We start from the raw sequence: 15,091 nt of genomic DNA on the forward strand, positions 1-15,091 counted from the left end.
CCCAATACTACTACTACTTCTACTACTACCATCACAGCATATGTCTAGAAGATGCCATTAATCACATTATTCAGGAAAAATGTATTATACATGTCAGTAAAGTCAAACTGAATAACTTTTTTTTTCTTAGCTGGAATTAGCTAACAAAAATTAAAAGTCTAATATTTCAGCTTGCTTTTCAACTAGGTTTTTCAGTCACTGGATGTTTTTGACATTGGATTGAAATTCTCTTATACAGTTTAAAGTGACTGTATCTATAATATGAAATAGAAACTATGATATCTTCTATCTTCTACAAATAGAAAGCCAGCCAGTCAGTTTAAATTTGTGTGATCTTGAACAGAAAATATAAGTGTTGAAGGACAGTAGAGATTTGACTATATAGAGTTTTACTATAGAATGTGTTTAATGTTTTTTAATGGTAATGTTTCATGTTTAATTTAATTATGTGAATTTGGTTGCACTAAAACATCAAAAGAGTGTGGAAAAGGCTACAAAACACACACAAAAATGCATCAACTACACACTTTGGCTTCCAGTGGTTCATTCTGACACTGACCACTGAGAGGTAGCTTGACCTTTCCAGTAGGTGCAGCATTTAATGGCGCCAGACCACCTGCATGAAAACGCTGCAAAAAGAAAACCTGGAGCAGACACCTAAAGACTGACTGTGAAATGACCTGAACGGCACACCAACCTGTCAATATGAGACAGGGTCACACAAAGTCTCCCTCTGAGCAGTGCCAAGTCAGCCATAAAATCACAGTTCTGCAATGAAATACAAAACAAAAATGCACCCATATCCACAGATGCGTGGCAGAAGTGGATCCTGATAATATCCCAAAAATGATTTCATTTTATTTTACCCAGCATAATAGAAAAATTAATGTGACGAAGCCAAAATAAAACAAAAGAAAAAAATGTGTACATATTTGAAAAGGACTGAGATGAAGCATGGCTTGTTAGCACAACTGGGGCGACTGAATCAGTTACTATATGAATGTACTTGATGAAAACCCTGAAACTTTCAGCAGGCATTTCATGAGTCATGGCAGTAGAATCATTATTATAACACAGTGTGGCTGTCAAATGTTCATCTTGTGCTCTTTGTACTGTGGTGACCCAGTTTCCCCTTCAGAATGACAGCTCCTGTGATGTGGTACAAAACACAGAGTTCAGAGGCAGGTTGTGCCAATCAAATGCTCAGCCATTAATCAGCTACAGGCTCTAAGTGATAAATGAAGGTATAAATATCATGCAAATGATAAACAAATCAGGGTAATGCTTTCAGCCTCTGAGATTCATGTTTGGCATTCTCACTGAGACTTCAGAGATTTATGCAGGACAGAAAGGGACAGGAAACTCAAAAATAAGGGAATGAAGTAGAATGGTTGAGTGCATTGAAAAATGTTCTAGTTTTTATTTCTTCATAATGCCTTCACAAGTATTTATTAGTGAATCAGCTGTCTGTATCTGTAATTCAGCTGCAACTGTCAGGTGGTATGGTCAGAATTTGACGTGAACAACATGAGTTCGTGGATATACCCTGCATCAACTGTGTGATGCTATCATGTCAACAAAATGTTTGAGGGATATCTCCAACATCTTGTTGAATCTATGTTACAAAGAATTCAGACTGTTCTGAAAGCAAAAGGGGGTTCAACCCCCTTTTGTACTAGCAAGGTGTACCACAAGTAATACGTAGGCTGGTAAGTGTAGAGTCACAGGGTATACTGTACTTAACTTATTACAAGGTGTTTCTTTAAGCTCTTAATGCAAATTAAATAGCTATACTATAACACAGATTTGTACCTCCATAATTGGGAAAGTAAACACATCTTAAATGGCAACTAAAGTTAAGTCTTCCAGTCTTGCAAGTGATTTGTGAATCTTGTCTTGACACATTAATGATGTTTGTTTATGGGTTTTTATTACCAAAGCAGTAAAGATGTTCTAAGCTACAGGATAGTGAGCTGCTGATGGGCCAGAGGACATGAAGGCAATGCATTTGTTAAAGCTTTAACCATATAAAGCAACACATTTGCTGCCTTTTACTGTCCTCCACTCCTAGCTGCTGATTTGTTCTGAGTAATGGCTTCATAATGCCTCTGCATGCTCAGCTCATCTGCAAGTTGTTCTGTCATGTCTGCAGCAAATTTAACCATTCTTATAATTGATGGTGGATGCATTTTCATGTCCTGAAAAGTAGCCTTCAAGCTGTTGTATTTTTTGGATACACAACCATACACCATGGCAAATGCTGCCAATTTACTTCATAATTTAGTAGTTTCGTAATTACACTCCGCCTGTCCCTGCTAGACTGTGATGATGTTGGACTTGTGAAGTCCATGAGCACCCTCTGTTGACTGTTTTGTGTCAACACACAGCAAAGAGCAGGCAGATTAAATTATTTACTGCTGGGAGTCTGCATCTCAACTGTAGCTCTGGTGCTTTTCATTGAGTTATCAATATTGCCATCACATAATGAGACGTGGAGTTTCCCCTCAAAGAATCATTTTGTAAGATTAGTGCTTAGGTTTCTGTCTAAGAAATCACATCAAATACAGTTGGTGTAATAAAGGTGTATTGTTTGAAAAAAATTGGTTAAATTTTTTTGTGAATGCTTTCTCCATCCTGTGTCTCTTCATCAGCATCATTTATTGTATTTCAGCCTCTTAATGGAACAAATAGCCTAGCACTGAGAAGAACAAGTATACATAATGCGAGCTGTAATTACACAGACAGTAATTAAGCATGAGTAAAAGCAGAGAAGCGTGTACAGAAAGGTGAGCGGAGACCAGCAGGGCAGACAAATGGCTGGACAGTGAAAAGGAAGAGAGCCGAGCCATCTATTTATTCTCTGTTCCCTCCCCTTTCTGGGTCTATACTAGAGAAGAGAGAAATGTGAGCTTGCTTTTAGAGAGAAGGAGCAGTGAGATAGGAGGAGGGAGGGATGGATGGAGAGGGAGAGTTAGAAGGAGCTGGACGAACATTCGATATAGTGAAATGAGAAGAGAGGAGGAAAGTGAGACACAGAGGAGAAGAGATGGGCGTGAGAACAGGAAGAGAGAAGCAAGATGTTAGAAGAAGTGTGAGTAGATAGATAGATAGATAGATAGATAGATAGATAGATAGATAGATAGATAGATAGATAGATAGATAGATAGATAGATAGATAGACAGATAGATAGATAGATAGATAGATAGATAGATAGATAGATAGATAGATAGATAGATAGATAGATAGATAGATAGATAGATAGATAGATCATATAGTTGTGGCAGAGTTTTAGGGGGAGCAGCACTTTCCCTCTTTGCCACACACACACACACACACACACACACACACACACACACACACACACACACACTTCACACACATGCATGTGCATTTACTAACAGCAACACATTCATTTTTGCTGTGCTGAGGTACAGACTCCCTCCCCTGTGACTCCAGGGGAAGAGGGGCAGCAGCCGAATCACAGCTCACACACACAGACACACTCTTTCTGCTTCTATTATCACACACACCAAGAAAACCCATGCGTTTAACAGTGAAGGAACAACAGAGGGATGCATCATGAAGGTGAGCTACATTTATTTGTTACAAAATATCTATCTATCTATCTATCTATCTATCTATCTATCAATCTATCTATCTATCTATCTATCTATCTATCTATCTATCTATCTATCTATCTATCTATCAATCTATCAATCTATCTATCTATCTATCTATCTATCTATCTATCAATCTATGTATCTATCTATCTATCTATCTATCTATCAATCTATCAATCTATCTATCTATCTATGGTGAAGAAAAATATGCTGTTGATTAGAGGCTTTTGAACTGACTGTGTGGAGTGTGTGTGTGTGTGTGTGTGTGTGTGTGTGTGTGTGTGTGTGTGTGTGTGTGTGTGTGTGTGTGTGTGTGTGTGTGTGTGTGTGTGTGTACTGGTGGTCGTTAGCACAGGGTAGTGCTTAAAGGCAGTTGAGCTGGGGGTGCATCATACTTTCCACTGATATTTTATGAGAAGTTGTTCAAAGAAGTCTTATGTTGTGCACTCTTCTACATTTGTGCATAGCATCATAATGGTGCAAATCATTGTGGACTTGTGTTTAAAAGATTATTAAGATGATGAATTTTTATTGATTTAAGAATATTTTATTCTCTGGCTGAACTATGTTGCTGTGGCTTCAGTGTACACAAGGTAAAAATTCCATTCAAACAACGTCAAGGCAGCACTATTATAAAAGAGATCACAGTTTCTTTAGAACTACAAGAACCTGTGAAGCGCATCTTGATGCTCTGGACAGGCACCAAGCAGAGGCTTTTCTTGACAATGGGAAATAAACTGATTCAGAGAGTTCATAAATTTATTTTCCTATCAATTCATTGTTTTTGCCCATCTCTCATCTGTGAAATATTTCTTATATAAGGCAGCTGTTTAGTGTGTGTGTGCGGTTTTACTGTTTCAATTTACTGCATGCACACTGTATGTCTGAAGGGTAAAATCGGTGCAATAAATTCAAGTACAGAGAAATTACAGACTGTTGATTAGGCTTTCTACAGATTATTTTGATATTTTTAATGGAAGACGTTCACATTTTTACATGACTGAACAGAAATAACTAAGTAACAAGAACTTGCAGTAAAACTCTTCCTCAACTGATTCAATGAGCAGTTTCTTGTTCAAGTTATTGTTCAAAAGCTTGATCTGCATCAAGCAAACAAAACAACTGTGCATTTTGCTGAGACTACTATAATTTGGTTAAGAAATGTCATGGAATTTTTAAACCTGGAAGAATAATGGTAAACCATCTGAGGAGGAACTAAAAAAAACAGGGAATTTTTACCCTTTTGCCAGGCACTGTGCACATTTATTTTAGTTATTTAAGAAAATATTGAAGAAAAGTAAAGTATGTTACAGGAAAGTCAATGATTTAACAATGAGGTTAATCATAATACTGTAGTCCATGAAAGAAAGGGACATGCACAGCTAGAATAAACTGTGCAGAAAAAAAACATCATATAATCACTTTTGATCTTTGATGTAAATAAATGTGTCATGTAGAGAAAATCCGCTATCTGAGAATAAACTTATTTTCTGATCAGCAAACCTTTAACACTAACGCAAATCACAGATTTTAACTTTTTGTTTTAAAAAGATTAATTTATAAAGTCTCATCCACATAACTGTCCCAAAGAAAAGTGAAGATGAATTGTATTCATCTAGCTATAAAAGTAATCAACAGTGAATCTCAACCATTCAGAAGGCTTCACAGAAAGTATTTAAAAGGTATCCAGTCTATGTCTGTTTGCATAAATGGTACAAAATAACACAGTTCCCCAAAGACTTGAAATATCTGTGTTGTTGAGAACTGGAGCTCTAATCACAAAGCACACTTTTATCATAACACAAATGAAAGAATGTCGGAGGAGGAGATCCAGACAAAGCTCACTCAGGCTCACCTCAGTGTGAATTGACCAGCTCCCACTGCCTGGTTTAGAAAAAGTCCCTGAGCAGAGCAGAGTACGTGACTAAGACCCATACAGCTATCAGACAGTGTTTTAGCATAATCTCATGCAGTCTGTGAAATCAGACAACCTTCAACAACTGTCAAGATGTTCATAGCAACATTTCCCTTTACCATTACTCCTTTTTCTATCTTTCTATGTCTCTTATGCTCCTTCTCTATCTCTGTTTCTCTTCGTCTCCTGGTGCCATCAGTCTTTCAGCGTGGATGCACAGAGCAAAGGCCTGACAAGTGAGCTGCTGGACCAAGTCTGACCTGCAACATTTAGACTCTATCTGTGGGGAGTTAGTAACAGGAGAAACAGTGGAGAGAGAACAAACAGGCAAAGAAGGTGGGGGTGATGATAAGGAAGTCTAGCGATGCATGAGAAGATAAGAGACGGATGGGATGAAACAATATTATAAAGAGATAGAAAAATTTATAATTGGTTTGCAGACATAAACTTTTCTGCAAACACAAAAATACACACAAGAACATATCAAAAAGGTATCAGACGACTTTGCAAAACGCCAGCAGATAGTAAAGCCCAAAACACCTGAAACTGTATCCATGGCAACCAAACTACTGGCTCATGCAGAATATCAGTCATCACATTTTCTCTGTGTGATGAATCTCTAAAGACTGGCCACTCTGGACAGATGTCACTTCTCACAGAAGAAAAATATATTTGCATTTAAGGTTAGAGTTTCTATTAGTTGAACTTGAGGATTAAAGCTGTGCATGTTGGATATAGACGCTGCTTAGTATCTCCTTCTTCCCTCTTTGGCATTGTATGTTACTGTTCTCAGGGCAACAAAATGTGATAGACCCAGCTCACAAGATACACAATTGAAATGGTTTATTGCTGCACTATAATGGCATTTCTGTGGAGTATAATCTAAGTATTTGTCAGGTATGTAGATAGGTATGGTAAACATGAATTATTTAAATGCATTAGCCTTCACAAATTTAAACGCTGATTAAAATCTTCCTTTTTTGTCGTATAACGGCAGACCTCCGTATGTTATATGAATGCTGAGTGTGTCAGAAATTTGCTTTGAATGCCTTAAATAAAAGCATATTCCTCACAGGAAGAAAGTGGATAAAAAGCTGAAAAAAGAACATGTATTATGTAGTAGATGCTTTATAGATCAGCAGTTTGTGGTGTTTTCAGTGTCACTAGTGGTCCAAACTCTGATATTCAAGTGATTTTTTAGCTAAGTAATGCAGAAAGAGGATTTTCAGCCATCCACTGCAAAATGAGAGAAACTGGACTCCTTTAGTTTCTTAAAGGTGCTTCACCAACCATCTGGACAGCTTCATCCCAAGCTTATTGAGGACCTATTTGTGAGGTTTTGAGAGTTGCTAAAGTCACATGACTCACCTCACCAGCATGTGAGTTGTTAGGATCATATAGGTTGAGGTGTGAATGAGTGTTGAGCTGTCAAAGCTAGGATTTCAGGAAAGGATCAATGATTCATATAGGTGATAAAGAGTGTGTTTTCAGTTAATTGCATCACTAGAGAGAGGGAGCTAAAGCCTGTTTCACACATCAACAGCTTCCTCTCAACCTGGTGGCCAATGAATGTGTCGATGTCATGTGTTAATTACCCCTCTGGAGTGTGTCTATGACATTTTGCCACAACAATCTATGTGAGACATACAGTTACATAGATGTATCACTTTGCAGTGACAATAACAGACAGACATGCACAGCAGCAGTGGGTTAATTGTACTGTACAAACTTTCACCTGCATGGTTTTACCTTTGATTAGCAGCAACATTTTGTAATTGTTCTTGCTCAGTATTTGGTTTCTGTTTAATCATATATTAATAGTTTAAATTGCTCCTATTGTGGTTGTTTGTTTGCTTCATGTGAATGATATAATGATATGAGACAATCTTAGCTCCTAAGGGATTCAGAGAGTTTTGTGTGGCTGTGTGACTCTGGACAACATAATAATACAGTCCTCAGGTGAAGCAAACGTTTTTTTCTTGAGATTATAACAATTACACGGTTACTGTGGTGCCTTTAAACTCTTGTATGTACAACAGCAACTGTTTAGTTAGTTTAGATATTTAGAAAGGTGAGGTTTTCAGTTGCTTATATCCTAGCTATATTCCATACAACCACTGTGTGCCTGGTGCTTTAATATAATTGTTACACTATATATGATGCTGTTGTGGCAAAATTGTGACTATAAAGACTATATAGCCACATATACACACATGCACAGTAGCTTTTCTGAATGAGGAGTGAGGAACATTAGTGCAAAAGTGACCAGATCAGTTTTGTATTTCACATTAATCAGCAAAGGCAGTGTGGCACTTTTCCTCCTATCTACCACATTAGGATCGATTCACATGTGATGTAGATTACACACTGCTTGTAAGTTGAGTTACTGTAAAACGATGGTGGTTTGATTATGCCTGTCATGAGCCACCATCCAACCTTGACATTTTTTTTTTCTATTCATGCACACACACACACACCCACACACACACACCCACACACACACACACACACACACACACACACACACACACACACACACACACACACACACACACACACACACAGAGAAAAAGAAACACTGATTCTGCACTTTGGATGGACACAATATTCATCATCCTGTACTAACAAGGGATTAACCAGGCAAAACAAATTATACTTCTGAGACCATTACAAGATCTTAACAGAGAAGGAACAGTCTGATTTATCAAAGCATTAATTATGAATGTGCTGTTTGCTGAGGAGAGGAGAGGAGAGGAGAGGAGAGGAGAGGAGAGGAGAGGAGAGGAGAGGAGAGGAGAGGAGAGGAGACTGAAAATTGTAGTAGTTAAACAAGGCAGACAAAACAAATTGGGAGACATCTTAGTTAGCCAGTTGTTTTGTACAAATTAGTATGTAGATTATTTAAAGCCAACATCTTCATCCTATCCCAACCATGTACTCTACCAATCAAAATTATGCACACTTTCCCAGTGGATTCACTGGGTAAGTGTGTACAAACAATTGACTGGTTTTGTATATTTTAATATCTGACTTTAACTAACCATGACTGGAAGGGAAATAGAAAAGTCAAAACGTACTTGGACAGTATTTGGTAAAATGGCTCTTGACTTCCTTTAAAGTATTTCTGATCATGTCATAGTTTTGCAATAATGTATTTGTGATGGTTTCATGTCATGCAAAACATAGGCATTTTTTATATCAAAAAGACATTTTAGTTATTTTTATAATTTTTTAGTATATACGATCATTTCATGTAATGCAAGCCTTTGTTGCCGTTTTTAAAGGCAGGCTGGCTTAGGAGCCCAGAAAGTGTAACAACTCTACTATATCTGAGTCATTCGTATGAAACTACTACCATTTTCAGCTGTGGATCAGTACAGGTGTCATATATTTTGTGAGAACATCAGGTTGTGTATTTAAATTTCTGCTATAGCACATTTTATAGTTTTATACATGCCTCTGATAAGTTTTATTAACAAATCGGTATGCATTAATATCATATTATATATATATATATGTATATATACATATATATAAGATCTTATATATATATTTATTTGTATATATATATATATATATATATATATATATATATATATATATATATATATATATATATATATATATATATATATGTGTGTAATACTTTAAGCATTTTTGAGCCGTTACGTTGTTATAAAACGTGCAGTATTTTTCACAGCAGCCAGTCCTGTGTCCTTGATTTGTGTCCCTGATAGAACGGTACAACAAATGTGTGGAAGCTCATCTATTTCGTGTCAGCAGCAGCTGCAATCTGCATCAGTTTTCATTAAGATACTGTCATTGTTCAATTAAGGGAAACATTAATTTCACTTCAGTTCACTCAAGGAGGCACAGTGTGCAAAGAAATGATCAATTTTTGAAGAATATGTGCAACAAGAACATGTTTGATGGTGCAACAGTTCTGTATAGACCTGTAGACCTATACACAGCCATCACTTTGATTATTCCAAACAGGGAAAAGCACAGATGGACAAAATACCATAACTTCACGGACAATGAGAATGGCACTGGAAGCTGCAGATGTAAAGCAGATGGTACCAGTATCACATTTTTAGCTACACCTATCCTGGGCTGCATCTTAATAACCACAGTGAACATGGCTGTAATTGTAATTCTGCCATTGTTCTTCATTTTAACTGGACATTAACATGCCATTGATTAATATAGCACTTTTCAAATCAAAGGAAAATTATAGTTCTTGAAACAGACTGAATAAAAATTATCCATAGCACAGTGTTAACATCAATTAACACAAGCAATTTTCATTACAGCTTCAGAGAAAAAAACAGTATTTTTACAAACAAGACAAACCAGCAAAGCTTTTTACGGATGTTGACGAAGACTAATTGTTGATGTGGAGCAGCTGTAAAGGCAGGAGTCAGTAAAGCTGAACATGGATTAAAATGCAGAAAGCAGTTCACAAAAAGACAAAAATATTTAATTAATTAATAACTTAAAATGAAGCATTTATAGTCCATCTCAGTAAGTAATCTAATGTTACGGTGCTTTTTGACTCCTCCACCCTGTCTTCTCAACCCCCACCTGGCTGAGGAAGTCTGGTTCTGATGGTGGTTGGTTGTCTTAGCATGGCAACCTTTTATGAACCAGATTGACACTACCAATCAAAGGTTTGGACACATTTTCCCATTAAATCTAAGGGGGAAGTGTGTCCAAACTTTTGACTGGTAGTATACATCTGTTACAATTATAATGGAAATTAACTCATTTGTTTTAGCATAGATTAGATTTAATTGAATTTTATTAATGTACCTTTAAAGGTCGTTCAGATGACTTGTGTTGTTTATTGGCACTATATATATGGAACTAATAAAGACAATTTAAACCTAAAACAGGTAGTAAAACTGATTAAGATACAAGGAACCACAGATTGCAAATAATCACTAGGAGTGATTTTCTTAAAAATAGTATTTTGAATAATCATTGCTAAGGTAGTGTAATATTACATATCATAGGGAATTAATACCTTTTAAACTGTCAAATCTGAATAGGTTGTTCCAGGCCCGATGAGAGTGAGCATTAAGTAAAGTTTTTCTTTGTATTTTACAGTACTATTAAAAGTGTTAAACATTCAGAATCAGTGGTCTCCCCCCCCACCACCACCACCGCCACCACCAACCCCCCCTTTGTCCAAAATTGATCTCTACTTACAAACTTCTTGATGTGCCAGCTCATTACTGTCAGCAGCAGCATCCCAAGAGCCTGTAAGAGTGAAAGGGACCAAGAGACATGCAAGGCTAATGGTCTACCAGAAGCATGCACACAATAAACAAGCATCCCCTCTGCTCACAGTGAAAGGCAATGTCAAGCAAAAGCTTGATATAGCTGTTGCAAAATAACATGTAAAACTGTCCACTAAGGTTTAACTTTTACAACACTGGACTCTCACAACCACCAGCTGCTTTGTGAGGCTGTGAGAAAGGTTGCCAGTGATGATAGCTGAATCTTAACATCAGTGATTGCCGTTTGAACAAAGAGCAGTGAGACAGCTTTATTAATGAAACACACGCACACACACAAACACCCACATGCACAGAGTCATAATGCAATTCCCTATATACAGAATATGAGAGAGAAATTTAGGTCTGAAGTAACTGCTCATCTAAATTTGTAAAAGATTTGCAAGTTTAAATTCTTTCAATACCATCAAACAATGTTTCTGTGCTGAAAATGGGAAGGGGCTCATTCTGTTACCAACGCAAACTTCAAGTACCCCGGCACAATTCTTCTTCTGGGCATAAAAACTTGATTTTGTGATTTTATAATGGGCTGCCAAATGCTGTTAGAGCAGGAGCCATCAAGAATCTATTGAACATGCACCTTAATTTCCAACATACTTAACACATCTTTTATTTATTTATTTATTTATTTATTGTATTTATATTTTTTATAATACACCTTATACTTCTGCATCTACTTTGTATGTTTTGTCTGTTCTAGATGGTATTTAAATAGATTTTCTTACGGCACTGAAGCATGAATGTCCTTCCTCACTTATACAAACTGATTTGGGTAAACGTGCCTATAGCAGGACTTCATGTAAACATAAATCTGAAGCATTTACCCCTATATGAGGTCAAGTAACCATAACACAAGCAATGTTTTGCAATATAAGACACACATACACTACCAGTCAAAGATCTGAACATGCTTTCTCATTAGATTTAATGGGAAAATGTGTCAAATTGTTTGGTAGTGTACACAGTCAGTGAACTGACTACAGTTAATAATAGGGAAGCACCGATACCACATTTTTACCGAGTATAAGTACCTACATTAATAAGGGGGGTACAGAAGAGAAGCCTTCATTGCCATCTTGTAAAGGAAGGACATCCCTTTCTTATATTCCTTCCTCTGTTTGTGCACCTAGTCTTTATAAACTCTGAATTGAGTGACCCTGATAAAGTGACGTACTTCTCCTCCGGAGCCTCCCGGACCAGTCGTTCCCTTCTTTGGAAGTGGTGGAAGCAGAGGATAACAAGTTGTGGCTTTGGTTTGAGGGTCGAACTGCAGTGAGCTCGGTCCAGTTTGGGTACGGAAGAGAAGAATTCCTTGTGGCTTCTTGCAGAAGTTTTGACAAGAACTGCGCAGGTTTTGGACCTTCAATCAGCTGAACGTTTCAGCATCTGCTTCTCCCCTCCTAGTCAGTTACCTTAGCTTTTGGCTTCCTGTTAGCAGTTTGAAGCTGAGTGCAAGTGTCTACCTCCTCCAGCCGCTGGTGAACAGTGTCAGCATTTTCTTCTAGTGATGACAGTTTTTTGTGGTGGATAGCGGTTGTTTGGACTCCGTCCTTGTTGTAGTTAGTTGAGCGTGGAGAGCAGGGCTGATCTGTGCTCAGCTAGTGGTGCTATGTCACATTTGCTAACATGAGTGTCAGTTTCTGACTTTTTATCTGGTTTAGTAGTTTTTAGTGGTTCATGTGGTAATGCATTAAAATAATGCTTTAGCGTGTTAAGCTTGACAGCACTAGTTTTTTTCACATCTGATCTCTACATAGTTTTGAAATTGTAGAAACTAACAATTTGCAGTGAGGCTATGGCTACACTTTGTTACTTAGCTGTATTTTAGCAATGCTGCAGATATTGTGCTGAAGCTCCTGGAGAGCAGTTAATCTATTTGTCTCCAAGCTGATATTTGATTATGATCATAAAACAGAAACTTTTCAAGTTTATTCTTTTAATTGATCTTTTTGGAAAGATTTGCCATCATACAATTAATCATCTTTAACTTTATGATTCTAAACAGCCCCTCAATCTTTAAATAGAGCCCCATAAAGTTTTGGTTGTTGGCTGGATGGTGTGTTTTTAAACCTGGAGCCTTTAAATTCTGGATGAACTAAATAGGAAGAAAAGAAGAGGTGAATTCTTTCTGTGAACCTCTTCAGTCTCTCTTCATGGTCCTTTCTCTGCCTTTCTTTGTTCCCAGCCATCGTGGTAATTTAGCTGAGGCCTGTGGTTTGTCAGGGTATCAGGCCCAAGCAGCTCTGCTGGCAGAACTTTAATGAAACACTTTTGGCTCACAAAGCATGTGTATGCCTGAGTGGGTATGTGTGTGAACAGATACTAAGTAAACCATCCTCCGTCTACATACACCAGCTGAGCCGATGTAATTGAACATCCTGCTGATTCTGCCACAAACACACAGACAAGGACACAGCACATGCACAAGCAGTGAAGTGTAGCTGATTGTGACGTGACCACGAGCAATAAGATACACTCGATGTTGTAGATATGCAGAACGGAGCAGTCACAGGAAACACCATCAGATGGTTGGAGCTGTGGGGACAAAATGCGGCGTTCTGCAAAAACATCTACTTGTTCATAAGACGAGAACAACATATAGCACAGTTATCAACAAAAGCACACAACTCATGTATCCCCTCATCATATCATAAAAGTGGTATTGTGATTATATTATTAGTCTAAAATATAGAAATGTGAAAGGAGTAAGTACAGAAGAAAGGGTATTTTGTCCATAATTTCACATTTGTGTTGTATGCATGTAAAATATAAGAACACAAACTGTGTTAAAGGTCAATAACATAAGGAGGAAAAAGAGCAGAGACTTATAATTAAATGATGTGACATGTTTTAAACATTTGGTAAATGTCTTTTAAGAGTCAACTTGGAGCAAAAGTACATCTGATCTTTTCCTAATGCTTAGTAAGTCATTTAGGTGGCTTAAACAATTCAAACAGTTTTGATGCCTAAACCTCACTGAACTGCACTTGAAAATAGAATGAATGACTAAGTGAAGGCAAAAGTTGCCATAAGGTAAAATAAATTCTTCAATAAGTCTTTAAAGTGGCACCACTGAACACAGTTATGACATGATAATCCAAGCTGGAACACAAAGTTGTGAAGAACAGTTTCTTAGACCTGCTGCAGGGCAATGACAGCTCCGGGAATGTGTATAATGAATTTCAGTGTGCAGTCGTAGTGAGTCAGAAACTTACATAGTATTGCTTTAAAACTGGAAGCAACTTTTGCTTCTGTGTGCGTGTCAATGGTCATGAAAAACTAGAAAGTTGTGTTCAGAAACATCAGTCAGTTTATATTTTGTGGAGAGTCAGCTCTGCTAAAAACTATCATCTTTGCAATATATGGTAATGTGAGAGAATAAAATTAAACTTGAAGTTTGAGTTGAGACTTGCAAAGTTTTGCATCAGGCAGAACTGATTTGGCCTGAACATTAATATTAACATTTTTAAGGAAGTCGTAAAAGGTCTTAAATGTTCTGTTTTTTTCTATGAAGCAACATTTATAGAGGCCTTTAAAAATGTTATACTGTCTGAACCCATAATCAGCATCTTTCAGAAAATCCAATATTTTCTTAAAGCACTGAAAAAAATAAACTGTTTCTCATTACATTTTCTTGTGATGAATATTTTATGAAAAAGACTTTACAACTGACTTGGGCTGGTATAGGCTTTTAAAATCTTGATAATGAGTTTATTGTTTGCACATATAATTCTCTGTTTTGGTTCACTTTCACCACATCCTCCCATGAGAGTGGTGAAAAAAGCTCCTAAGACCAATTGTTTGCTTCCTACTGAGAGCCAGTTGGCAAGCAACAACAATTCTTTTAGATGAAGCTGATGGAGACCAAATTTGGAGTAAAAACCAGACAAAATTTTAGACTTGGAAGCAGGATATTTCAAATAAAAATATATATTTAAATCTAAACTAAAGTAATCCATCTCAATATTTTTCTAATGACTCTTGTGTAGGACCTTCCTTAAATCTGTTTGACCCTCAAGGTGCCACCCCAAGAATAGACATATTTAAATAAAAAAAGTACTCAGTGATATTTACCTTAGATGCCTTAGTGCAAGTGAATGCATTGTGTAATATACTTCCATAAGATATTCTACATAAACACTACCCTGTTAATGATCATAATGCAGCATTTATACTGCATCATCTTACCAACCGCCTTTGTGGGTGACAAAAATTTCTCTGTCCAAATTGTAAAGCAGAAGTCATGAAACCACCA

The 15,091-nt window shown here is 37.0% G+C and overlaps 1 protein-coding gene across 2 annotated transcripts in view; it reads left to right on the forward strand.

Annotated features, from left to right (window-relative positions):
• Window positions 1-3,288: 3,288 nt before the first annotated feature.
• LOC121656078 (inactive phospholipase D5-like) overlaps window positions 3,289-15,091 on the forward strand; it is a 70,187-nt gene continuing 58,384 nt past the window's right edge. For both annotated transcript variants that reach the window (XM_042011101.1, XM_042011102.1), the window contains exon 1: window positions 3,289-3,586. In XM_042011101.1, the coding sequence (XP_041867035.1) occupies window positions 3,581-3,586 (6 nt within the window). In that variant the 5' untranslated portion in view covers window positions 3,289-3,580. The remainder of the gene's footprint in view (window positions 3,587-15,091) is intronic.

The sequence above is a fragment of the Melanotaenia boesemani genome, chromosome 16, assembly GCF_017639745.1.
Source record: "Melanotaenia boesemani isolate fMelBoe1 chromosome 16, fMelBoe1.pri, whole genome shotgun sequence".
Lineage (NCBI taxonomy): Eukaryota > Metazoa > Chordata > Actinopteri > Atheriniformes > Melanotaeniidae > Melanotaenia > Melanotaenia boesemani.